The sequence below is a fragment of the Ranitomeya variabilis genome, chromosome 3, assembly GCF_051348905.1.
Source record: "Ranitomeya variabilis isolate aRanVar5 chromosome 3, aRanVar5.hap1, whole genome shotgun sequence".
Taxonomy (NCBI): domain Eukaryota; kingdom Metazoa; phylum Chordata; class Amphibia; order Anura; family Dendrobatidae; genus Ranitomeya; species Ranitomeya variabilis.
The window spans coordinates 618,005,359-618,029,812 of NC_135234.1; the positions used below are offsets into that span (position 1 = coordinate 618,005,359).

Sequence of the window (24,454 nt, forward strand, 5' to 3'; positions counted from 1 at the left end):
AAGGTCCTGCAATGCCTGTACGTGTGGAAAGGGACATAGCAAATCAGAAAAACTATGCTACATTTCTGATTGTAGGTATTTGCTAATATTATTATTATTACACCTACTATATATTGGGATAGAATCTTGGAGATGGGAATACCCCTTTAAGTACATACAGTCATTGGAACTGGGGTAAAAGAACAGAATACGCGATTGAGAGTGTTGGACCCTCCAACCACTCAAGCTCCTTTAGTCCAGTAGAAGGGGTGCAATGGGCACAAGAATTACAGCCTGCTTGGCTTCACATCACAGGCTACTTTGCCCACAGCAGTTTTCCATAATGTTTTTCTTCCCCATCAATAACGTGGCCTATCCTACCCAACAAGGGAATTCTGTGGTTTCTGTTCATGGCCAAACAGAAACTCTGGTCAACTGACAACCAAATTCCTGGTGCTTTACTTTCCTCACAATTTTGTATTTGGAGGCATTAATCATGCATGAGAGTTACATCAAACACCACAGGAATACATCAGTATAGCATATCACCATATCAAAAATAACCATGACAATGTCTTCCCGGGGTGTCAGCCGTCTTCTCACTCTTTTACAGGTGACAGTGGCTTTCATGTGGCTTTCAGGTGACAGTGGCCTTCATGTGGCTTTCAGGTGACAGTGGCTTTCCCATCTGTAGCCTCTGATTTACACTGTAAAGACCACATACATCACAAAGCTATTGTTTCTGCAGAAGAGAAACAGACATGGAGTGAAGGCTGTTTGTCATTAGGAAACGTCTTTTTATATAAAAGATATGTTTCTCCTAGGGATTTTTTTATTTGTGATTTCATTCAGCGACACTGTCAAGTCACAGTATCAGAGCAATTTGTTAAGGTTTCAAGAAGAGTGTTACATAGGCTTACAATCCAAAAATAATCTTTGAATACTCAGTTTGTCAGTTTAGTTCTTTTTCTGTGTTTTACCGATATTTGCCAGTCCCAAGACCTCTGTTTAAAAAAAAAAAATGACCTCCATACTGAAATGTAATTACAAAGCAAGTATAAATGTACTGAAAAAAAATATGTACAGTGACATGTAAAAGTTTGGGCACCCCTTGTCAAATTTACTGTTATTGTGAACAGTTAAGCAAGTTGAAGATGATTTGATCTCTAAAAGGCCTAAAGGTAAAGATGATACATTTCCTTTGTATTTTAGGCAAAATAATAATAAATTATTTTCATCTTTTAGATTTTAAAAGTTGCAAAAAGGAAAATGGGCAGATGCAAAAGTTTGGGCATCCTGCTTGGTTAGTACCTAGTAGCACCCCACCCCCTTTTTAAAAGTATCACAGCTTGTAAATGCTTTTTGTAACCAGACAAGAGTCTTTCAATTCCTGTTTGAGGGATTTTCATCCTTTCTTCCTTGGAAACTTCTACTTCTGTGAGATTCCTGGGTTGTCTTGCATCCTCTGCTATTTTGAGATCTAGCCACAGATTTTCAATGATGTTCAGATCAGGGGACTGTGAGGGCCATTGTAAAACCTTCAGTTTGCGCCTTTTGTGGTAGTCTGTTGTGGATTTTGATGTGTCTTTAGGATCATTATCTATTTCTAGAAGCCATCCTCTTTTCAACTTAATTTTTGTTTTACAGATGGTGTTATGTTTGCATCAATAATTTGTTGAAATTTCATTGAATCCATTCTTCCCTCTACCCGTGAAATGTTCCCCGTGCCATTGGCTGCAACACAACCCCAAAGCATGATTGATCCACCCCCATGCTTATTGGTTGGCGAGATGTTCTTTTCCTGAAATTCTGTGCCCTTTTTTTTCCACACATACTTTTGATCATTGTGTCCAAAGAGTTCTATTTTATCTTCATCAGTCCACAGGACCTGTTTCCAAAATGCATCAGGCTTGTTTAGATGTTCTTTTGCATACTTCTGACTCAGAATTTTATGGTGAGGATGCAGGAGAGGTTTTCTTCTCAATACTCTTCCATGAAGGCCATATTTGTGCCTCTGAACAGTAGAACAATGTACCACAACCCCAGAGTCTGTTAAATCTTTCTGAAGATCTTTTGCAGTCAAGAGAGACTTCTGATTTGACTCTCTAGCAATCCTACGAGCAGCTCACTGAAATTTTGCTTGGTCTTTCAGACCTTATCTTGACTTCCACTGTTCCTGTTAACTGCTATTTCTTAATTACATATCAAACTGAGGAAAGGGCCACTTGAAAATGCTTTGCTATCTTCTTATAGCTTTCTCCTGATTTGTGGGCCTCCACCATTTCATTTTCAGAGTGCTAGGCAGCTGCTAAGAAGGACCCATGGCTGCTGTTTTTTGACACATTGTTAGAGGAGGCTGGGCTTTATAAAGCTAGGAAATTTGCATCACCTGGCCTTTCCTAACAATGCCAGTGAACAAGCCATATCCCTAACAGGCTAATTAAGATGTGAAACCTTGGCCATAGTTATCTGAGCTCACAAATCTCCAAGGGTGCCAAAACTTTTGCATTGGCCCATTCTCATTTTTGTAATTTATAAAATGTAAAAAATTACTATATATATATATATATATATATATATATATATATATATATATATATATATATATATATAATTGTTGTTTTCTTGTAATGCAAAGGAAATATGTCATCTTTAACGTTAGGCTTTTTAGAGAACATTTCAACTTGCTTAATTGTTCACAATAACAGTAATTTTGACCAGTGGTGCCCATACTTTACATGCCACTGGACCAATATTAGAGGTTACTCCATATCCTTCCTTATTACTGGGACCTTCAGTGATCCCAAAAATGGGAGCCCCTTCTGAATGGAGCAGAGGTCAAGCTTGCCCAGCTTCGTTCCATTCATTCGGAGCCTGGACATAGCAGAATACCGTGGTACCATGGAGAATGAATACAATGGAGGTGTGCATGCTCAGCTTCAGCTCCATTCAGACAAGGTGCTTCACAGCCCCGTTCACAGGAATGTGGGGATCTCAGCAGTCAGACTCTCGCCGATCAGTAAAAATTCCAAATCCTGTGTGGATAGAGGCTAAAACTTGTAATCTCGGGACATTCCATTACAGTAGTTAATATTTAGAAAGCCATCATTAGGTCAGTGGGCACCTTGGCATCCTTATGGTGCAGACATTGGAAGCTGATCAGTATAAAGGGCATAATATTAAGGTTCTTTACATGGTTTTATAGGTTAGATACCTGTTTTCTTATGGTTTGTCCGGCTGTGTCTACATAAATCTCTCGGCAGCAGATGTCTGCAGACACATTTCACAGTTTCAGCAATAAGTAAATTTGCTTTGTTTGAATATAATTTCTACCCCAACATAACTCTGTTTGTCACCTAAGTTGTTCAGTGTCAGGAAACACAGGGCTGCTGCATATCATCTGTCAACTTTAGCATTTTACTTTTTTCATGATTTAGCATCAGCCCAAGTGGACATCATTGTATCTAATATTAACGTGAGAAATGAAATGTTAACAATACCCTGTCCCCAGGTCAAACGTGGCCAGTCTCTGCTCTTATTTTATTCCTGCTGCTCCACTGAATATTTTTATTTTTTTAATCCATTACGGATTATCCAGATATATGGCCCTTTTTATTTAGTGTTAATTCTTATTGTTTTTATTGAGGGCTTGTGGCTTATTGGGTTCTCTGGGGGCGTTGCTTACAGGTGTGTATGGGGCATGGCTTACAGATGTCTCTGGGGGTGTGGCTTATCAGCTTATCTGGGGGCATGGCTTACAGGTGTATGAGGGCATGGCTTACAGATGTCTCTAGGGGTGTGGCTTATCTGGGGCCGTGGCTTACAGGTGTGTCTGGGGGCATGGCTTACAGGTGTATATGGGGGTGTGGCTTATCTTGGGGCGTGGCTTACAGATGTATCTGGGGGGTGGCTTATCACCTTATCTGGGGTGTTTCTTACAGGTGTGTCTGGGGGCATGGCTTACAGGTGTCTCTGGGGGTGTGGCTTATCAGCTTACATGGGGGCGTGGCTTACAGGTGTGTCTGGGGCATGGCTTACATATGTCTCAGGGTGTGACTTATCAGCTTATCTGGGGGCGTGACTTACAGATGTATCTGGGGGTGTGGCTTTTCAGCTTATCTGGGGCGTTGTTGACAGGTGTGTCTGGGGGCATGGCTTACAGATGTCTCTGGGGGTGTGGCTTATCGGCTTATCTGGGGGCATGGCTTACAGGTGTGTATGGGGCATGGCTTACAGATATATATAGGGGTGTGGCTTATCTGTGGGCATGGATTACAGGTGTGTCTGGGGGCATGCCTTACAGATGTCTCTGGGGGTGTGGCTTATCGGCTTATCTGGAGGTGTGGCTTACAGGTGTGTCTGGGGGTGTGGCTTATCTTATCTGGGGGCATGGCTTACAGGTGTGTATAGGGGCATGGCTTACAGATGTCTCTAAGGGTGTGGCTTATCTGGGGGCATGGATTACAGGTGTGTCTGGGGGTAATACCCAAAGAGAGAAGGAGCACTCAGTCCAAAATTCGTAAAAATGTATATAAATTTATTAAATAGCGGCGACACACAGGTCCGGTACTACACTACCATATGGTTAAGCATTCCTGATAGGCACTGCTGTATACTACAATGTCGCTACTAAGCAACGTATATGTATTTGGTTAATGTATCCTATAGTGGGGTATACAGGTCCTTCTCAAAAAATTAGCATATAGTGTTAAATTTCATTATTTACCATAATGTAATGATTACAATTAAACTTTCATATATTATAGATTCATTATCCACCAACTGAAATTTGTCAGGTCTTTTATTGTTTTAATACTGATGATTTTGGCATACAACTCCTGATAACCCAAAAAACCTGTCTCAATAAATTAGCATATCAAGAAAAGGTTCTCTAAACGACCTATTACCCTAATCTTCTGAATCAACTAATTAACTCTAAACACATGCAAAAGATACCTGAGGCTTTTAAAAACTCCCTGCCTGGTTCATTACTCAAAACCCCCATCATGGGTAAGACTAGCGACCTGACAGATGTCAAGAAGGCCATCATTGACACCCTCAAGCAAGAGGGTAAGACCCAAAAAGAAATTTCTCAACAAATAGGCTGTTCCCAGAGTGCTGTATCAAGGCACCTCAATGGTAAGTCTGTTGGAAGGAAAAAATGTGGCAGAAAATGCTGTACAACGAGAAGAGGTGACCGGACCCTGAGGAAGATTGTGGAGAAGGACCGATTCCAGACCTTGGGGAACCTGAGGAAGCAGTGGACTGAGTCTGGTGTGGAAACATCCAGAGCCACCGTGCACAGGCGTGTGCAGGAAATGGGCTACAGGTGCCGCATTCCCCAGGTAAAGCCACTTTTGAACCATAAACAGCGGCACTGGACTGTTGCTAAGTGGTCCCAAGTACTTTTTTCTGATGAAAGCAAATTTTGCATGTCATTCGGAAATCAAGGTGCCAGAGTCTGGAGGAAGACTGGGGAGAAGGAAATGCCAAAATGCCTGAAGTCCAGTGTCAAGTACCCACAGTCAGTGATGGTGTAGGGTGCCATGTCAGCTGCTGGTGTTGGTCCACTGTGTTTCATCAAGGGCAGGGTCAATGCAGCTAGCTATCAGGAGATTTTGGAGCACTTCATGCTTCCATCGGCTGAAATGCTTTATGGAGATGAAGATTTCATTTTTCAGCACGACCTGGCACCTGCTCACAGTGCCAAAACCACTGGTAAATGGTTTACTGACCATGGTATTACTGTGCTCAATTGGCCTGCCAACTCTCCTGACCTGAACCCCATAGAGAATCTGTGGGATATTGTGAAGAGAAAGTTGAGAGACGCCAGACCCAACACTCTGGATGAGCTTAAGGCCGCTATTGAAGCATCCTGGGCCTCCATAACATCTCAGCAGTGTCACAGGCTGATTGCCTCCATGCCACGCCGCATTGAAGCAGTCATTTCTGCCAAAGGATTCCCGACCAAGTATTGAGTGCATAACTGAACATTATTATTTGATTGTTTTTTGGTTTGTTATTAAAAAACACTTTTATTTGATTGGACGGGTGAAATATGCTAATTTATTGAGACAGGTTTTTTGGGTTATCAGGAGTTGTATGCCAAAATCATCAGTATTAAAACAATAAAAGACCTGACAAATTTCAGTTGGTGGATAATGAATCTATAATATATGAAAGTTTAATTGTAATCATTACATTATGGTAAATAATGAAATTTAACACTATATGCTAATTTTTTGAGAAGGACCTGTATTGTGGATGCTTCCTATAGTAACTATGAGCACTAGGCACTTTATGATTTCATGACATTTTGCTGGTATATATACCCGTGGTTGATCTGATCCCTCCCTATGTACATGTTTGTCATGTTGTTTGACTATTTAATAAGTTTATATACATTTTTACGAATTTTGGACTGAGTACTCCTTCTCTCTTTGGGTATTATTGCATTCAGGAGCGTCCTCTCGAAAGAGACTGCCTAAGATACAGAGTTACTGTGATGTATTTTTTGGGCATCCTAATATCAAAAGTGTTCTATTTGGTATGGATTTATATTATGTCTGGGGGTGTAGTTTATTAGCTTATTTGGGGGGCGTGGCTTACAGGTGTGTCTGGGGCATGGCTTACAGATGTCTCTGAGGGTGTGGCTTTAGGCTGTTCTACAAAATTACGCTCTGAACCATGCCCCCTTGTAAATACAACAAATGTCAAATTGAGTGCACAAAATAGAAAGAGCTACATGTCTGGGACCATATAGTGAATTATTAAAAATAATAATAAAAAAATAAATAAAACCCTCAGAATGCTCAGGAAAGCAGTGGGGATAAAATAATCATTGTCCACCTCACCTAGTGACAGGTCCTCTTTACACGTTAATGAATATTTTGTGACTCCCTTAGATTGAAGTTCTGTCTCTCCCTGGCTGTGGGTTATACATATAGCACTGTGACTAGGCATTTGACTAAAGTATATTATTTGAAATTTACCATCTCGTATTTTCCTTGGCCCACTTTGGTGGCCGGAGGCAGATTGTTTTGTGGTTGTGCAGAAATTGTGAACAGCAGCATCTTTTGCTCTTATAGAGGACTTAACTTTTGCTAAATCATCAAACCACTAAGCAAATATTAGTTCTGTGTTGAAGTCGTATTTATCCTTAGGCTAAGTTCCCACATGGCGTAAATGCTGCTGGATTTTCACTACAGATTTGCCTGATGACATCTTCTGCATATTAAACTTCATGATTGTGATTGAGATTTAAAGGGGCTTCCGAGGTTGAACATAAATATCTACAGTCACTCTGCATACTGTCAGGATTCCCCTCTATTATCAGCTCGGGCAGACTTCATTTGACCCCTCCTATGCGGCTTACTAGTTGGCACATTACCCGCTGGTATGCAAACCACATATGAGGGGATAAGTGACAACTGCTCCATCTGGAAATGGAGGGGAATCCTGACACTGTGCCATACTGCACATAGTCAGGATTTGGTAATCTGCAGTCACGGAGTGTCTGCAGAAATTTATGTTCAGAAAACCCCTTTAGGGTATGTGCACATGTTGCGGATTTTGCTGCGGATCTGCAGCGGATTGGCCGCTGCAGATTCGCAGCAGTTTTCCCTGAGTTTACAGTCCCATGTAAGCCTATGGAAAACTAAATCCGCAGTGCACATGCTGCAGAAAAAAACGCTCGGAAACGTAGCATTGTTTATTCCGCAGCATGTCAATTCTTTGTGCGGATTCTGCAGCGGTTTACACCTGCTCTATAATAGGAAGCCGCAGGTATAAAACCGCAGGTGGAATCTGCACAAAAAACGCAGTAAATCCACAGGTAGAACGCAGTGCTTTTTACCTGCGGATTTCTAAAAACAGGTGCGGAAAAATCCGCAGAGGTTCCATCTACGTGTGCACATACCCTGTACTAAATCTAATTTCCAGTCTACATAAAAAGTCTGTAGGGTAAACTTACCAGCACTGCAAATTAGAAATCCACAGCATGCCAATTTATCATACTCATGATCTTTGTGTAGTTTTACCCTTATTTTCGTGCTGTGGAAACATGTATGCGACGTGGGAATTTATCCTTAACATTGGTATTCCTAACTTGAACATTTGTATCAAGTCTACAGGGCATGCCACATCCCATAAACGTTTATTTCATCCAACACCATGGACGATACAACCAACCATGGTTATGTGCAGGAAATACTCTTCAGAAATAGTCTGGAAAACTTTTGGTGAGAAATACGGTAATATTTTTTTCTGATGCCAGACAGAAATAGTTTCCAACCATTAAAATACGTAAGTAGATTAATTTAAAGGGACACATGCCAGATTCATCTTGTGGTGCCTCAGTGGGCCACAATTCCAGGCATACCTCTTTGGTCTTCTTCCTTTATAAAATTGTTTGTAATTGCTTTTCTCTTTTATGCAAATTTGACTGTAAATGCATTGGGGAAGTAGGGGGTGGGGTTGGGGCATATCGCTCCGCTTGTAGTCCATGGCTCCTTTTCTGTTTTCCCTGCATGTTGCTTCACACCATTACTTGATTGACAGTTGAAACAGAGGCTCTGGTGTGTTACCACTGCCCCATCCCGAAATCTGACGCATGCGCCACACCTGCCAAAGGCGGAGCGGCACATGCATGAGAAGAGGCAAAGGTGAGAGGTGACGTGGAAGGAATGCCTATCAGTACCTGGCTGCAGGAGAATCTTACCTGCTATTTATTTTCCGCAGTGCTTTTTAGCTCAGCTCGATTAGTACTAGGCTGTAATATGTGACTCCCTTTTGCCTACAGTTGTTACAAGGACTCATGGAGTCTGAGACACATCTCCTGTTTCATCATTGGTTCAGGTCTGATGATCCCTACGTTTTCTTGCAGCTCTGACAAAAAAATGTATATGTCACCAGGTTTGTCCCATGTGAGATAAGGCCACCACCTCACAACCCTGATATACAGCATTCTAATTTGCTCTATATATGCCCCCAATCCAGCTTGGAAGACCAGAAAAAGACCTTTTATAAAACTCACCTATGGGGCGGTTCTATCCAATGGGCATCGCTGCCTTGGTCCGGTGTCGCCCTTCTTCTTGCGATGCTGTCCTCTGTTCTGCTTCATGTGGATGACTTGTCCTACGTCATCTACAGAGTATCCCCGGCATCGCGCTCCTGTGCAGGCGTACTTCTCAGCTCTGACCAGAGCAAAGTATTGCAGTGCGCATGCTCCGGGGCTGTTTGACCTTTCCTGGAACATGCGCACAGATGCCGGGGATACTGTGTGGATAACGTAGGACGCGTCATCCACATGACGCAAGAAGGAGAACGGCATTGTAAGAAGAGAGGAGGTACCGGACCAAGACCGCGACACCCATCAGACCCGACCGCCCCGCAGGTGAGTATAATTAAAGGTCTTTTTCTTTTGTTGCAGGCCGGATGGGGGTGGCATGTATACAGCATAGTACTGTGTTGTGTGTCAGAGCTGAGAGGTGGTGGCCTTATCTCACATGGGACAAACCTGGTGACAAGTTCCCTTTAAGTATGAATTTTAACATTGAAGCTATATGGCACCATCACAGGCATTTGTTACATGTATGCAGAAACCTTCATTGCTTATATGTCACAGATGTGATAAATGGAATGGATACTTAAGGCACATGTTGCATTTTTGCTATATTTTTTTCAGTGCAGATTTATTACAAAACCTGTAGGTTTTCCGGATGCCTGCAAAGTGTATGAGAATCCTAAAGTCTCATGCATACATTGCTTACCGTATTGTTTGGACTATAAGACGCACTTTTTTCCTCCAAAAATGTGGAGGAAATTGGGGGTGCGTATTATAGTCCGGATGTACCTGCTCTGTCTGTGATGGGGAGATGGTGGAGCAGCGGGTCACAGGAGAAAGGAGCCAGCGGCTACGGCTTGCTCCCGTGGAGGGCCGTGAATATTCATTTCTCTTTAATAGCATCCTGGTATGCATGGCCCCATCCTTATTCTTTTATGATTGGCCCCATTCCCATCCTGGTGGTATGCACGGCCCCATCCTTCTCCTGGAATGATTGGTCTCCATCTCCATCCTGGTATGCAATCCCCATCACACTGTGCACACTACTAAAGAGCATTGAATACTCACTGCCCTCCATGCACATAGTCCCGGTGTGGAGTGCATTGAGTATTCCAGCAGCTGTTCTTCGGCTTGTAAGCAGCGTCCCTGCCATGCACTGCTTACAAACATAAAGCAGCAGCTGGCATCGGGACAAGACGCTGCGAGGGAGCGGAGGAAGGTAAGTGTAGTTGTTTGTTGTTTTTTTTATGCTTTTCTGATGGGGCCCTGCATAACAGGATGGGGATGGAGGCCAATCATACCAGGGTAAGGATGGGGCCGTGCATACCAGGACAGGGATGGGGGCCAATCATACCAGGATAAGGATGGGGCCATGCATACCAGGATGGGCATGGGGCCAATCATACCAGGATAAGGATGGGGCCATGCATACCAGGACGGGGATGGAGGCCAATCATACCAGGATAAGGATGGGGCCTTGCATACAAGGATGCAGATAGGGGCCCTGCATAACACGATCGGGATGGGGGCCTATCATACCAGGATAAGGATGGGACCCTGCATACCAGGACAGAGATGAGGGTCCTGCATACCAGGATGGGGATGGGGGCCAATCGTACCAGGATAAGGATGGGTGCCATGTATACCAGGACGGAGATGGGGGCCCTGCATACCAGGATAAGGATGAGGGGAACCATTCCTGCCAGGATAGGGATGAGGGGACCATGCACACCAGGATGGGGATGAGAGGGGCCATACATACCAGGATAGGGATGAGGGGGCCATGCACACCAGGATGGGGATGAGAGGGGCCATGCATACCAGGATAGGGATGAGGGGGCCATGCACACCAGGATGGGGATGAGAGGGGCCATGCATACCAGGATAGGGATGAGGGGGCCATGCACACCAGGATGGGGATGAGGGGGGCCATACATGCCAGGATATGGATGAAGGGGGCCCATGCACACCAGGATGAGGATGAGAAGGGCCATGCATACCAGGATATGGATGAGGGGGGCCCATGCATACCAGGATGAGGATGAGAAGACCATATATACCAGGGTAGGGTATATTAAGTACTTAATTGACCACATTTTTTGCTTCAATTTTTTTCTAATTTCTTCCTCTAAAACCTAGGTGCGTCTTATGGTCCTGTGCGCATTATAGTACAAATAATACAGTATTTGTGACAAATTTGGTGCACATTTAAATCAGCAGTATGTCATTTCTTTCAAAGTTTTTGCTGCAGATTTCCCCCATACTAATATGCAGAGAAAAAATCTGAACCACAAACGAAGCAAAAATGTGTGTTTTCGCCACTTCTTTTTTTCCTGCTAACAGATATTGAAATTTCTGCACCAAATACCATACCAGGGGCATTCATCCTCCGTAGACCATAGACTATACCTGGCCTTACTAAAGGTGTTTTTAAGCATTAGAGTTTAGTGGATGAAAGAATGAACAAAGTCGGAACTGTTCAGTGATTGATTTTTTTCACTTATTAGTTGTTTGAAAAACTTTCCATAAAAAGCAGCGGCGTTTTGGAAGCAGCATATTTTCGTTGCATCCAAAAGCTGCGTTCAATCATGCAGTTAAATCTGCATATGATTGGCCGCATCCAATACGTATCTATTGTGGACATTTGTTGCGGAGACTAGTGTCTCCGCAGCAGAAAGTGACATGCTGCGGCTTGTAAACCCGCACTGCGGTGAGTTTACGCAGTGTCAAATAGAAGTACACTGTGCTTGCAACTAGAACGCAGCGTTTTTGGCACAGCGCAGGTGAGTTGCGTCCAAAGCGCTGCTATACCTGATCGTGGGCTTAATCACAAAAGAACTTTCTTTAAAAATATATCCTCATAAAGATCATTAGTTTGTTGCCCTGTGGATCACTGTTATCTGAAAAACTTTGATGTTCAGTAGAAGTGTGAGTGAATCAGCCAGGTAGCAGCCACTGACAGACTGCAGCGCTCACATGGCATAACAATGTCATGCAAGTGCTGGGAGACCCAACTCGACATAGCTGGACTGCTGCCGGTGGGAGAGATGACTATGGCATTTTTATTTATATTTCATGGGAGACTATAACATTTAAGTTGTTGTTTTGCAAGTAGTGGACAATCTCTTTAAATCTTCAGTTAGAAAATGATTTGCTACACATATAATGACAAAAATGAGCTTTAGAATAACCCAGTAGGTTCACTTTACTTCTTTCCTGACCATCTTAGCCATACAGTAACCTCTCGCACTTTCAGCTGCAGACATGTCACAGCTGTGAACCATACACTCATTTTATTGAAATAACACATCTGCTTTGCTCTGTTTTTTGCGGTAACCCTCTAAGAAAATGACCCAGTTAATTCCAGAATTCCAGATATGAAGAATTATTAATTGTAGAGAGTTTTGAGTTGGGTTTGTGAATATGTAACTATGGTAAAGTATGTCACTGTGGGAAGATGTTGGTGGAGATACAGTTAGATATACATTGCTCAAAAAAGTAAAGGGAACACTAAAATCCCACATCCTAGATATCACTGAATGAAATATTCCAGTTGTAAATCTTTATTCATTACATAGTGGAATGTGTTGAGAACAATAAAACCTAAAAATGATCAACGTAAATCACAAGTAATATCCCACAGAGGTCTGGAGTTGGAATGATGCTCAAAATCACAGTGGAAAATGAAGTTACAGGCTGATCCAACTTCAGTGGAAATGCCCCAAGACAAGGAAATGATGCTCAGTAGTGTGTGTTTCCTCCACGTGCCTGTATGACCTCCCTACAATGCTTGGGCATGCTCCTGATGAGGCGGCGGATGGTCTCCTGAGGGATCGCCTCCCAGACCTGGACTGAAGCATCCGCCAACTCGTGGACAGTCTGTGGTGCAATGTGACATTGGTGGATGGTGCGAGACATGATGTCCCAGATGTGTTCAATCGGATTCAGGTCTGGGGAACGGGTGGGCCAGTCCATAGCTTCAATGCCTTCATCTTGCTGGAACTGCTGACACACTCCAGCCACATGAGGTCTGGCATTGTCCTGCATTAGGAGGAACCCAGGGCCAACCGCACCAGCATATGGTCTCACAAGGGGTCTGAGGATCTCATCTCGGTACCTAATGGCAGTCAGGCTACCACTGGCGAGCACATGGAGGACTGTGCAGACCTCTAAAGAAATGCCACCCCACACCATTACTGACCCACTGCCAAACTGGTCATGCTGAAGGATGTTGCAGGCAGCAGATCGCTCTCCACGGCGTCTCCAGACTCTGTCACGTCTGTCACATGTGCTCAGTGTGAACCAGCTTTCATCTGTGAAGAGCACAGGGCGCCAATGGGGAATTTGCCAATCCTGGTGTTCTGTGGCAAGTGCCAAGCGTCCTGCACGGTGTTGGGCTGTGAGCGCAATCCCCATCTGTGGACGTCGGGCACTCGGACCATCCTCATGGAGTCGGTTTCTAACCGTTTGTGCAGACATATGCTCATTTGTGGCCTGCAGGAGGTCATTTTGCAGGGCTCTGGCAGTGCTCCTCCTGTTCCTCCTTGCACAAAGGCTGAGGTAGGGGTCCTGCTGCTGGGTTGTTGCCCTCCTACGGCCCCCTCCACGTCTCCTGGTGTACTGGTCTGTCTCCTGGTAGCGCCTCCAGTCTCTGGACACTACACTGACAGACACAGCAAACCTTCTTGCCACAGCTCGCATTGATGTGCCATCCTGGATGAGCTGCACTACCTGAGCCACTTGTGTGGGTTGTAGAGTCTGTCTCATGCTACCCCGAGTGTGAAAGCACAACCAACATTCAAAAGTGACCAAAACATCAGCCAGAAAGCATTGGTCCTGAGATGTGGTCTTTGGTCCCCACCTGCAGAACCATTCCTTTATTGAGGGCATCTTCATAATTGCCAATAATTTCCATCTGTTGTCTTTTCCATTTGCACAACAGCATGTGAAATTGATTGTCTAACAGTGTTGCTTCCTAAGTGGACAGTTTGATTTCACAGAAGTTTGATTTACTTGGATTTATATTCTGTTGTTTAAGTGGTGCCTTTATTTTTTGAGCAGAGTATATTTATCATTTGCATTACTTAAGGAGTCTGTCACAAAATTTTATAACAACCGCATACCTTATTATCTAGATGTCAGAATAGTTGTATAATGGTTTTTGAAAGTTTTAACTAAATCTCTGCCTGTCTAGTGTGATTGATAGGTCCTCAGTGTCCGTGTTCCCTGATGCTGCTGCTGCTGAAATCTCACTTCTCAGTACAAGCGGCAGCTGTCAGTTAGGCTGGCTGGGAGGACACTGAATACACTTGAGCTCATGTGCTCCCTCACTCTGTTTTTGGATTATACAGCCATTCAGAGATGGGTTTTCAAAGTAAACTCACATGCTTCATCAGGTTTAACCTCTTAATGACTGCCAATACGTCTTTTTTTACTGACCTAAGATTTAAGGGAATAGCATCCCCATACAGGTGACAATCCAGGAGCTGTCGGCTGTAGCTGACAACTTGCTGTACCAACCATGGTCAGTGTTGGCACCATCCAAATCTGTTTAACCCCTTAGATGCTGCTGTCAATAATGACTACATCATATAAATGGTTAACGCAGTGTGGGGGCTTCCTATTTATCCCCATTGGCACCCTGAGATCATGATTGTGTGGTCCTGATGTTTGCCATGGCAATTCACGGCCAAAAAGCGGCTTTGGGGTAGAGCCACAGCGTCAAACACGCAGCGTCCAGATGTTACAGCATAGTGGAGGGGATTTTATGAAATCCCGTCTCCACTATGCGTGGTAACACGCATCCGGCGGCCCTGCGATTCCGGACATGCGGCACGTCTTTTTAGAACACAGCATGTCTGTTTACCTTGCGGCGACGCTGCGCTGCTGCAAGGTAAAACACAGGGCCCTATGTGTGGGGTGCGATGATTCCGGATGTGTGCAATGAACACATCAGGCATCATCGCGTCTACAGAAGGGGCGGAGCATTGGGCAGAGCGGGTTTTCCGCTCCTTCCAAAGCGCCGGCCATCCTGACCGTGGACACGTACCCTTAGAGTCTGCCGGCTACAGTAGCCTGTTCAGAAGTTAGTGACATTTAGGTGGTAAAAATGCACTTTTTCATTCCTGTCATGTCACTTTGCATTAATTCCTGAACAGTACCTGAAAGGTTAATAAACTACCTGACAGGGGTTTTCAGTATGTCGGGGGGTGCAGTTTTAAAAATGGTGTCAATTTTGGAGGTTTCCCAAGATATACTCCACCTTCAGGAGTAATCCGGGGCACAGGTATAGGCTATTGCGCCCCAAGTTAGAAGGATCGGGTGGGTGCCCACAGTCCCTTGTCATTATGTGACACAGTGTGTATTCACTACCACCTCTCCAACTTTTCTCCTTGAGACTGCTAGCTTTCTATGACTCTTCTATAGGAAATAAATGGAGAAGTGGCTGAACATGTGCACTGCCGTGGCAGTCTAAGAGCGCAGTCAGATGGCCTTATTACTCAGACCAAGACCGGAACGCAGTGCACTGACCGGCCGGCAGTTCTCCTGAGCCAAGAGTGACAGCTGCATAGAAATACATGGAGCTGTCATGTTCGGGTCAGGAGAACAGACAGCCAGTCTGTGCATTGCGTTCCAATCTCGGTCTGATGTATACAGCTATCTGGCTGTGCCCTAATTGGGATAAAAGTGCCTTATTCTGCCAAGCGGTGGGGGTACCAGGGGTCAGGTGTCCAAAGATCTAAGATTTATCACTTTATGAATAAGTGATTGCTTCTTTCTAATGGAATATAACTTCATACATCCCAGATTATGTAATTATCTGTATGTAGTGAGTGTCAAAAACAAATCCTTAGCAACTAATATTTTGCAAGAGAATTCTTTTTACTGTTCCACTTGTTTTTTATGTTCTCTTATTCCTTGGTGGATTTAGAGGTTTTTCAGAGGTACAGTTTTTTTTTTTCACCAGCTGAACGTGAGTAGTAAGCAGTAGTGATGAGCGAGTGTACTCGTTGCTCGAGATTTCCTGAGCATGCTCGGGTGTCCTCCGAGTGTTTGTAAGTGATCGGAGATTTCGTTTTCATCGCCGCAGCTGAATGATTTACAGCTGCTAGCCAGCATGAGTACATGTAGGGGTTGCCTGGTTGCTAGGGAATCCCCACATGTAATCAAGCTGGCTAACAGATGTAAATCATTCAGCTGCGGCGTTGAAAACTAAATCTCCGAGCACTAAAAAATAGTGCTCAGGAAATCTCGAGTAACGAGTATACTCGCTCATGCCTAGTAAGCAGTCCTAGTAGTTTAAGTGTAAGGCCGTCGTCACACTAGAGACTTTTACGGACATATGAGAGGCACAAAAACTACACATTGCACACAGGCCAATGATTCTCTATGGGCAGCTCCTATCTGCGTATATTTCGCAGCCGTATTTTACGGGCTGAGAAAATCGCAGCATGCTGCGTTTGTCAGCGTATTGCGCAAAAAATCCACCAATTAAAGTCTATGGGGGCGAGAAAAATACGGATTACACATGGACCATCTGTGTGACTTGCGAGAAATACGTAACGGTGTTCTATAGAAAAGCCAGTTTTTCAGTGCGGTGTACAGTAAAATCACACTGACAGAATAGAATAGATAAAATAAATGTCTACACATAGTATAGGTATATATATATATATATATATATATATATGTCAGTGAGACACACACACACACACACACACACACACACACACACATATATATATATATATATATATATATATATATATATATTTATATTTAATACAGAGCTAGATAGCTTAAAAGCCGGTAATTCAATTGCCGGCTTTTGCTATCTCCTTATTAAACCCGACAGGATATGAGACATGGTTTACATACAGTAAACCATTTCATATCCCTTATTTTTTCACATATTCCTCACTACTAATGTTAGAAGTGTCTGTGTACAAAATTTGGTGGCTCTAGCTGTTAAATTAAAGGGTTAAATCATGGAAATAACTGGCGTGGGCTCCCACGCAATTTTCTCCGCCAGAGTGGGAAAGCCAGTGACAGAGGGCAGATATTAATAGCCTAGAGAGGGACCATGGTTATTGGCCCCCCCGGCTAAAAACATCTGCCCCCAGCCACCACAGAAATGGCACATCTGTAAGATGAGCCTATTCTGGCACTTAGCCTCTCTCTTTCCACTCCCCTGTAGCGGTGGGATATTGGGTAATAAGGGGTTAATGTCACCTTGCTAATGTAAGGTGACATTAAGCCTGGTTAATAATGGAGGGATGTCAATAAGACACCTATCCATTATTAATCCAATAGTAGTAAAGGGTTAATAATACACACACACGCATTATGAATAAAGTATTTTAATGAAATAAATACACATGATGTTTTAAAATCTTTATTGTACGCTTAATCCACCTGAAGACCCTCGTTCTGTAAAAAAACCCATAAAAAAGCAACAATATCCCATACCTCTCCGGCATTCAGTCATGTCCCATGCTGTACATCCATCTGAAGGGTTTAATAAATTTACAACCAGGAGCCTGCTAATGCAGCTGTTGCTCCTGATTGTAAAAACTGGAATATCCCCCATCCTCTGGAATTCTTTGCCACAACACATCCGACTCTCAACCACATTCGGATCCTTCAGACGGAACCTGAAAACCCACCTCTTCAGGAAAGCCTACAGCCTGCACTGACCCTGCTGCCTTCTCACCACTACCGAAGCTACAGCCTCACCAACACCGGAGCTCCTACCACCCTCAACCTATTGTCTCCATCCCCACCATCCTGTAGAATGTAAGCCCGCAAGGGCAGTATCCTCACCCCTCTGTATCAGTCTGTAATTGTTAGTTTGCTTACTGTAAGTGATATCTGTAATCTGTATGTAACACCTTCTCATGTACAGCACCATGTAATCAGTGGTGCTATATAAATAAATAATAATAATAAATGGAATGCAGGGGAACGTAGCATCGTAGACTTGCGGTGCTGCGCCCCCTGCTGGCATAAACTCATATGAACTCTAGCATGAGAAAATATTCAGAAAAATTCCCACGCTAGAGTTCATATGAGTTTATACCAGCAGGGGGCGCATCACCACATGTCTATGATGCTACGTTCCCCTGCATTCCATTCATTTCCCAGTTTTTACAACCAGGAGCAACAGCTGCATTAGCAGGCTCCTGGTTGTAAATTTATTTAACCCCTTCAGATGGATTTACAGCGTGGGACATGACTGAACGCCGGAGAGGTATGGGATATTGTTGCTTTTTTATGTTTTTTTTTTACAGAACGAGGGTCTTCAGGTGGATTAAGCGTACAATAAAGTACTGATTTTCATACTTTATTCATAATGTTTTGTGTATTATTAACCCTTTACTACTATTGGATTAATAATGGATAGGTGTCTTATTGACATCTCTCCATTATTAACCAGGCTTAATGTTGCCTTACATTAGCAAGGTGACATTAACCCTGTATTACCCCATATCTCACCACTACAGGGGAGTGGGAAGAGAGAGGCTAAGTGCCAGAATAGGCGCATCTTACAGATATGCCTTTTCTAGGGTGGCTGGGGGCAGATGTTTTTAGGCAGGGGGGAGGGGGGGCAAGAACCATGGTCCCTCTCTAGGCTATTAACATCTGCCCTCAGTCACTGGCTTTCCCACTCTGGAGGAGAAAATTGCGCGGGAGCCCACGCCAGTTTTTTCCGTGATTTAACCCTTTATTTTAACAGCTAGAGCCATCAAATTTTGCACACAGATACTTCTAACATTATTAGTGAGGGATATGTAAAAAAATAAGGGATGTGAAATGGTTTACTGTATGTAAACCATGTCTCATATCCTGTCAGGTTTGATAAGGAGATAGCAAAAGCCGGCTTTGAATACGGATCACTGTTCAGGAACTTTTCTGCATATTACGCATGTAAAAAACGAACCGTATTTCCCTATGCTAAGTGTGACGCCGGCCTAATAGTTTCACTCCCATGAAGCATATGTAAGTGGTAAGTACAGAGGATTTATTTTCCATGAATATCGCACATAGTGTGTTCCCAGCAGTAATCTGCTGCTTTTATGTTCCTTGTTTTCTCTCTGAAATTAGCCATCTCTTCTGCGTCAGATGAGGATTTTTTTCCTATTGCCTTTTTGTGCTTGCAGCCTTGGCCATAAATGGTAAACTTACTGTGTTAGGGAACCTGTTGCTGCAGCTTAGACCTTGTCACTTGCTCTCTATAGCTGGACCTTCCATAATGTATGTACCATTCAGAATCAGCACAGGAGGCACAAAAGAAAGATTTGAACTAAAACTATAATGTCAGGTCTTACTAGGCATTTTTACTTAAAGGTAATACAAACATGAAGATTAAAAAAGCAGAAATAGTGGTATAGGTGGAATTAAAGGGAATCTGTCATGTCCCCTAAAGCTGATAACATGCAGATATAGATTTAATCTATGGGATAATCGCAGTGCATTGCTGTCCGGCTGCCTTACTGAAAGGCTTGAGAGCTTGAAGCTTTCAGTAATGGAGGGCTGCATGGAGCGACCAAAGTCACCGCTTTCAGCAGTAAGCGAGCCCCAGCACTGATTGACTGCTGTCTCTTCATTACATCTGTGCAGTGCGAGCTGTCAATCAAACTGCTGGGGCATACAACATAGTGAGCGGTGACTGAAGCCACTCCATGCACGCCTCAATGACTGAAAGGCGGCAGCTCCAGCGAGAAATAAAATTAATTTCTGCCTGGTAACTGCGCTTTCAGTAAAAACAGCACAGAAGATTTGACTTTTTACTATATGATTTCTGCCATATTTGTGTTATATCTATATTAGATGTTTGTATTTATGATAAAATACTAATAATATTATATTTTTTTCCATAGATTTTTCCAAGAATAGGCTGACAGAGGTTCCAGTAGAAGTTTGTCATTTTGTGTCACTTGAAGCACTCAACTTATACCAAAATTGTATCAAAGTTGTTCCAGACACATTAGCAAATTTGCAAATGCTGACCTATTTAAATATAAGGCAAGTATTATTATTAACACACAACATTATAATTGTATTGTCATTTGTTTTAAATGAGTTGCCTGGGAACGCTCTTAATGATATTATCATCAATATAAGATTGATGGGGGTCCGACATCCAGCACCCCTACTGTTGTCGCGACCAAAGCCTGCACCTTATTTCCTTTTCATGTAAATGGCCATAAACCACAGAAACTAAACATACACCTGGGCATACACCTGGGCACTGCCAGAACAGGTTTTGGGGGGCACTGGATATAGAAATTTTATCTTTATCTCATTTTTAATATATGCATTTTATGGCATTAAAATTGACCAGACCATATTGAATGTAGTAGGGAATTATAGGCTTTACATCTTCTGCAGTATGGAGGGATCATATATGAAAAAATCAAAGCTACATCCATATATTTTCTTTTATCCCTGTTTATTTTCTTTTGATAAGAAACACTGAATCCTAGTCGTTATTTGTAACCCCTTTGAATTATATTTGTTTTTTTCATCTTTTTTATTGTATTTATTTTGTAAGCTTTGCTTTAACTGGACTTTTGACAGGATAATTGAGAAGAAAAATAGAACTCCGGTAACTGCTGGAAAGGAAAGAGTTTGATGTAAGCATGTCACCTTTACAGCCGCAGCATGCTGGTGATAGCCGATCAACGCTCCCCGCTAATTCTGCAGAAGTTGTTCTTGTTAGCAACTCTGATATGTTATGCTTGTGATCTCTTATGAAACATTGTGGTTCGTAGCTTACATAGTCCTGAGAATTGCTATTTTAGCCAGTGACTGGGTAGATGACTTAAGGATAACATAAAAGTTTATGTTTTCTGAACTTTGAATGTTGTTGGTTATGCTTTTTATTATACGTAGTAGTAGTAGCAGTAGCAGTAGTAGTAGTAGTAGTAGTAGCAGTAGTAGTAGTAGTGTGCTTTTTGTATAACATACAAGGTTTTATACGCATATCCTACATTTCTACAAATAACTATAATGTCTGTTGCGGTATCTGAACACTGTATTTAACCAACTGTATATTTAAAATTTATGCAGATTGTATGAATTCCTTTTACAGGTATTTATTGTCTGTTTTGCTTAAGTGGAGGTATCTCAATAATGTGTGGTTTTATCTACTGATTTGGCTTTTATCCTAAGTCATATTGCACGACTCGTTAAAGGGTTGATTGTGACTTGTAGAATCGCTACTTCCAACAGGTGGCACTATAGAGTTTAAGTCCTCTTTTTCTCAGAAGAGGCAATTTGCATATTTGGTTTTATCTAGATGTGATGGTGTGATATGCTATGTGGGTATCATTTTTGTGTATATTTCTATTTTACTTATTTTCATGGTGTTCTCTTGTAGAAGGAGTTATTTGCTAATTGATGAATGGCTGTTGCTGCCATCTGATATCAGCCCCCACAGTACTGTATTGTTTGCTAATATGCTAATGACATGTTGACCTAGCTTATTGAAACAATGAGCCCCTGAGACCTTCCCCCTCCTGATCTGTGAATGAGGAGGGAGACTTAAAAATATCAGGGAGGTGAGACGCAGATCAGTCTAGTGTGGAACCATGATGTGAAGACAGCACCTCAGAGAGAAAGAAGCTTATATGGACTGTTATCCTCTGCTGGAATGTTGGACTCGTCTCCCAGGGCTTTTATCTTCTTACTGAACTGCATTCAAATTCTGGACTATTTTATCCTTTGTGTGGTGGATCATATATGGACCTTTCGTATTTTTGCCTAAATAAAGGTCTTGGAATTGTTTACTATACTCTAGCTCTGTTGATTGTGTGATACCGGAGAAGGACCCCATGACAACTGGTGACAAGCAGTGGGATCAACGAAGCTTAACCTAATGGGGAACCACCCACAGAGTGAGTGCAGAAATTGGACTGTATCCAGTTTACAGGAGAGAGCCAGAGACCTGGGCCTGAACTACCAGGGACTGACTAAAGAGGCCTTAATTGACCTACTGGTGGGTGCCAGCCCGGCCACCTGCTCCCCCAAAAAGCCAGTGGGTGGTGTGGTACGAAGAAGAGATGGCCGTTCTGGGCCCAGGCGACTCTCGGGAGTACAAGGAGGAGGCTGCCCGCAGGGCACAGCAGAGACAAGAAGCAATGGAGCTTGAAAGAGGGAGTAACGCAATGTGGAATGTAAACCCAACGATCCGGGAGCCTGTACGGATCACCCGGACAGAGTTTAAGCCATTTGATGAGGCTTCCTGAGATGTGAAGGGGTTCTTCAAGGACTTTGAGCAGCAGTGTGCTGTGATGGAGGTGCCCCACTCTGGCTGGATGCGTTTGCTAGTGGGACTCATGAATGGTAGCCTGGCGGAGGCTTACCGAACCATTGACTCACAGCGGAATCGGGATTATAACATTGTAAAGCGGACTATCCTGGATTACCATGCTATCACCCCAGACTCATATTGGGCCAAGTTCCGAGACCTCCCATGCAACACGGGGGAATCATTTAGGATGTATACACATAAGATGTCCCAGGCATGTCGGAGATGGCTGGAAGCAGAAAACGCTTTTACTGTGGAAGATGTTATACAGGCGTTACTTATAAAACAATTTCTAGCCAAGTGCCAGGCAGAGGTACGGGAATGGGTCCGGGAGCTCACACTGTGTACCGTGGATAGAGCTGCAGCCCTGGCAGATGAAGCACTTTCTATCCGTCCGCAATGGAGGAGGCTTCTGGACAATGAACCACGGCCTTCTCCCGCACCATGTCCCCCTCTGATTATATCTGCCTTCCACCTAGTCGCAAGCCGATGACAATCACGCCTCACAATCCTGGGCCCCAACAGTTCCGACCACGACCTGGGGGTATCACAGAGAGGAGAGGTTATGGGTGTGGGCAACCTGGACATTTGCAGTTTGGCTGTCCCTCAAGGATTTAGACAGAGCCCCACGCAGCCCCACCTCGTACAGTACATCTTGTTCACTCCATCCCGCCTGAGGAAGAGCTACCACCATCCCCACCAGAGTGGACCACCGACCATGGCACCATAGATACCCATCTGGAGTGTACGGACTCCGGCCTTTGTCCATCAGAAATACAGAGCAACGGCATTGCCACCTGCAGGATGTCTTAATTGATGGATGCAAAGTGTCGGGATTTAGAGACACGGGGGCATTCCTGACTATTGCTGACCCCCGTGTGGTTCGACCCAAGGCAATTCACCAGGGCCCGGGAATTCCCCAGGGCCTGGGAATTCCCATTGTCCTGGCGGGGGGTGTCCGCAAATATATACAGCAAGCTTTGGTACGTTTGGATTATGGTTTTGGAGAAAAACTGTGTTGGATTGGAGTTATGGGAGGACTTCCTGAAGATATCCTCCTTGGAAATGACATTGGGGAGTTACAAAGTCATTTTGTGGGAGCAGAAGGTCCGTGGGCTTCTCACTCTTCTGAAAGAACAATTGGAGGGAGATATCGCAGATACCGGAACGCCCATCATTCCCTACATCCTAGAGTTCAGAGACTGTCTCGCCCAGCTAGCTACCTTGGCTAATGAACATCAGCGAACGGCCCAGTCCAGTCAAAAAGCCTGGTATGACCATAAAGCCAGGACCCGGGAATTTATGGACAAATGCTCATGATTATTGCAACCCCTGCCACTGTACAAGGAACTATAAACTATTGAGCAATGTGAACTAAAGTGAGCAGGCCAGAGGTCTGTGTAGACCTCATAGCGTGCTCACTTATTATGAGGGGAGAGAGGTTGTGATGGTGTTGTATGCTATGTGGGTATCATTTTTGTGTATATTTCTATTTTACTTATTTTCATGGTGTTCTCTTGTAGAAGGAGTTATTTGCTAATTGATGAATGGCTGTTGCTGCCATCTGATATCAGCCCCCACAGTACTGTATTGTTTGCTAATATGCTAATGACATGTTGACCTAGCTTGTTGAAACAATGAGCCCCTGAGACCTTCCCCCTCCAGATGTGTGAATGAGGAGGGAGACTTAAAAATATCAGGGAGGTGAGACACTGATCAGTCCGGTGTGGAACTATGATGTGAAGACAGCACTTCAGAGAGAAAGAAGCGTATATGGACTGTTATCCTCTGCTGGATTGTTAGACTCATCTCCCAGGGCTTTTATCTTCTTACTGAACTGCATTTGAATTCTGGACTATTTTATCCTTTGTGTGGTGGATCATGTATGGACCTTTCGTATTTTTGCCTAAATAAAGGTGTTGGAATTGTTTACTATTCTCTAGCCCTGTTGATTGTGTGATACCGGAGAAGGACCCCATGACACTAGAAAAAGAGCTGAAATCATAAAAATACCTGTAAAAGAATGTACACAATCTGCACAAATTTTAAATATACAGTTTGGTTAAACAACAGACGTTGTACATTATAGGTATTTGTGT

General features: G+C 43.5%; 1 protein-coding gene across 7 annotated transcripts in view; it reads left to right on the top strand.

The window, feature by feature from the left end:
• Window positions 1–24,454, top strand: part of LRCH1 (leucine rich repeats and calponin homology domain containing 1) — a 326,296-nt gene that overhangs the window by 122,385 nt on the left and 179,457 nt on the right. For all 7 annotated transcript variants that reach the window (XM_077297384.1, XM_077297387.1, XM_077297385.1 and 4 more), the window contains exon 2: window positions 19,924–20,068. In XM_077297384.1, the coding sequence (XP_077153499.1) occupies window positions 19,924–20,068 (145 nt within the window). The remainder of the gene's footprint in view (window positions 1–19,923; window positions 20,069–24,454) is intronic.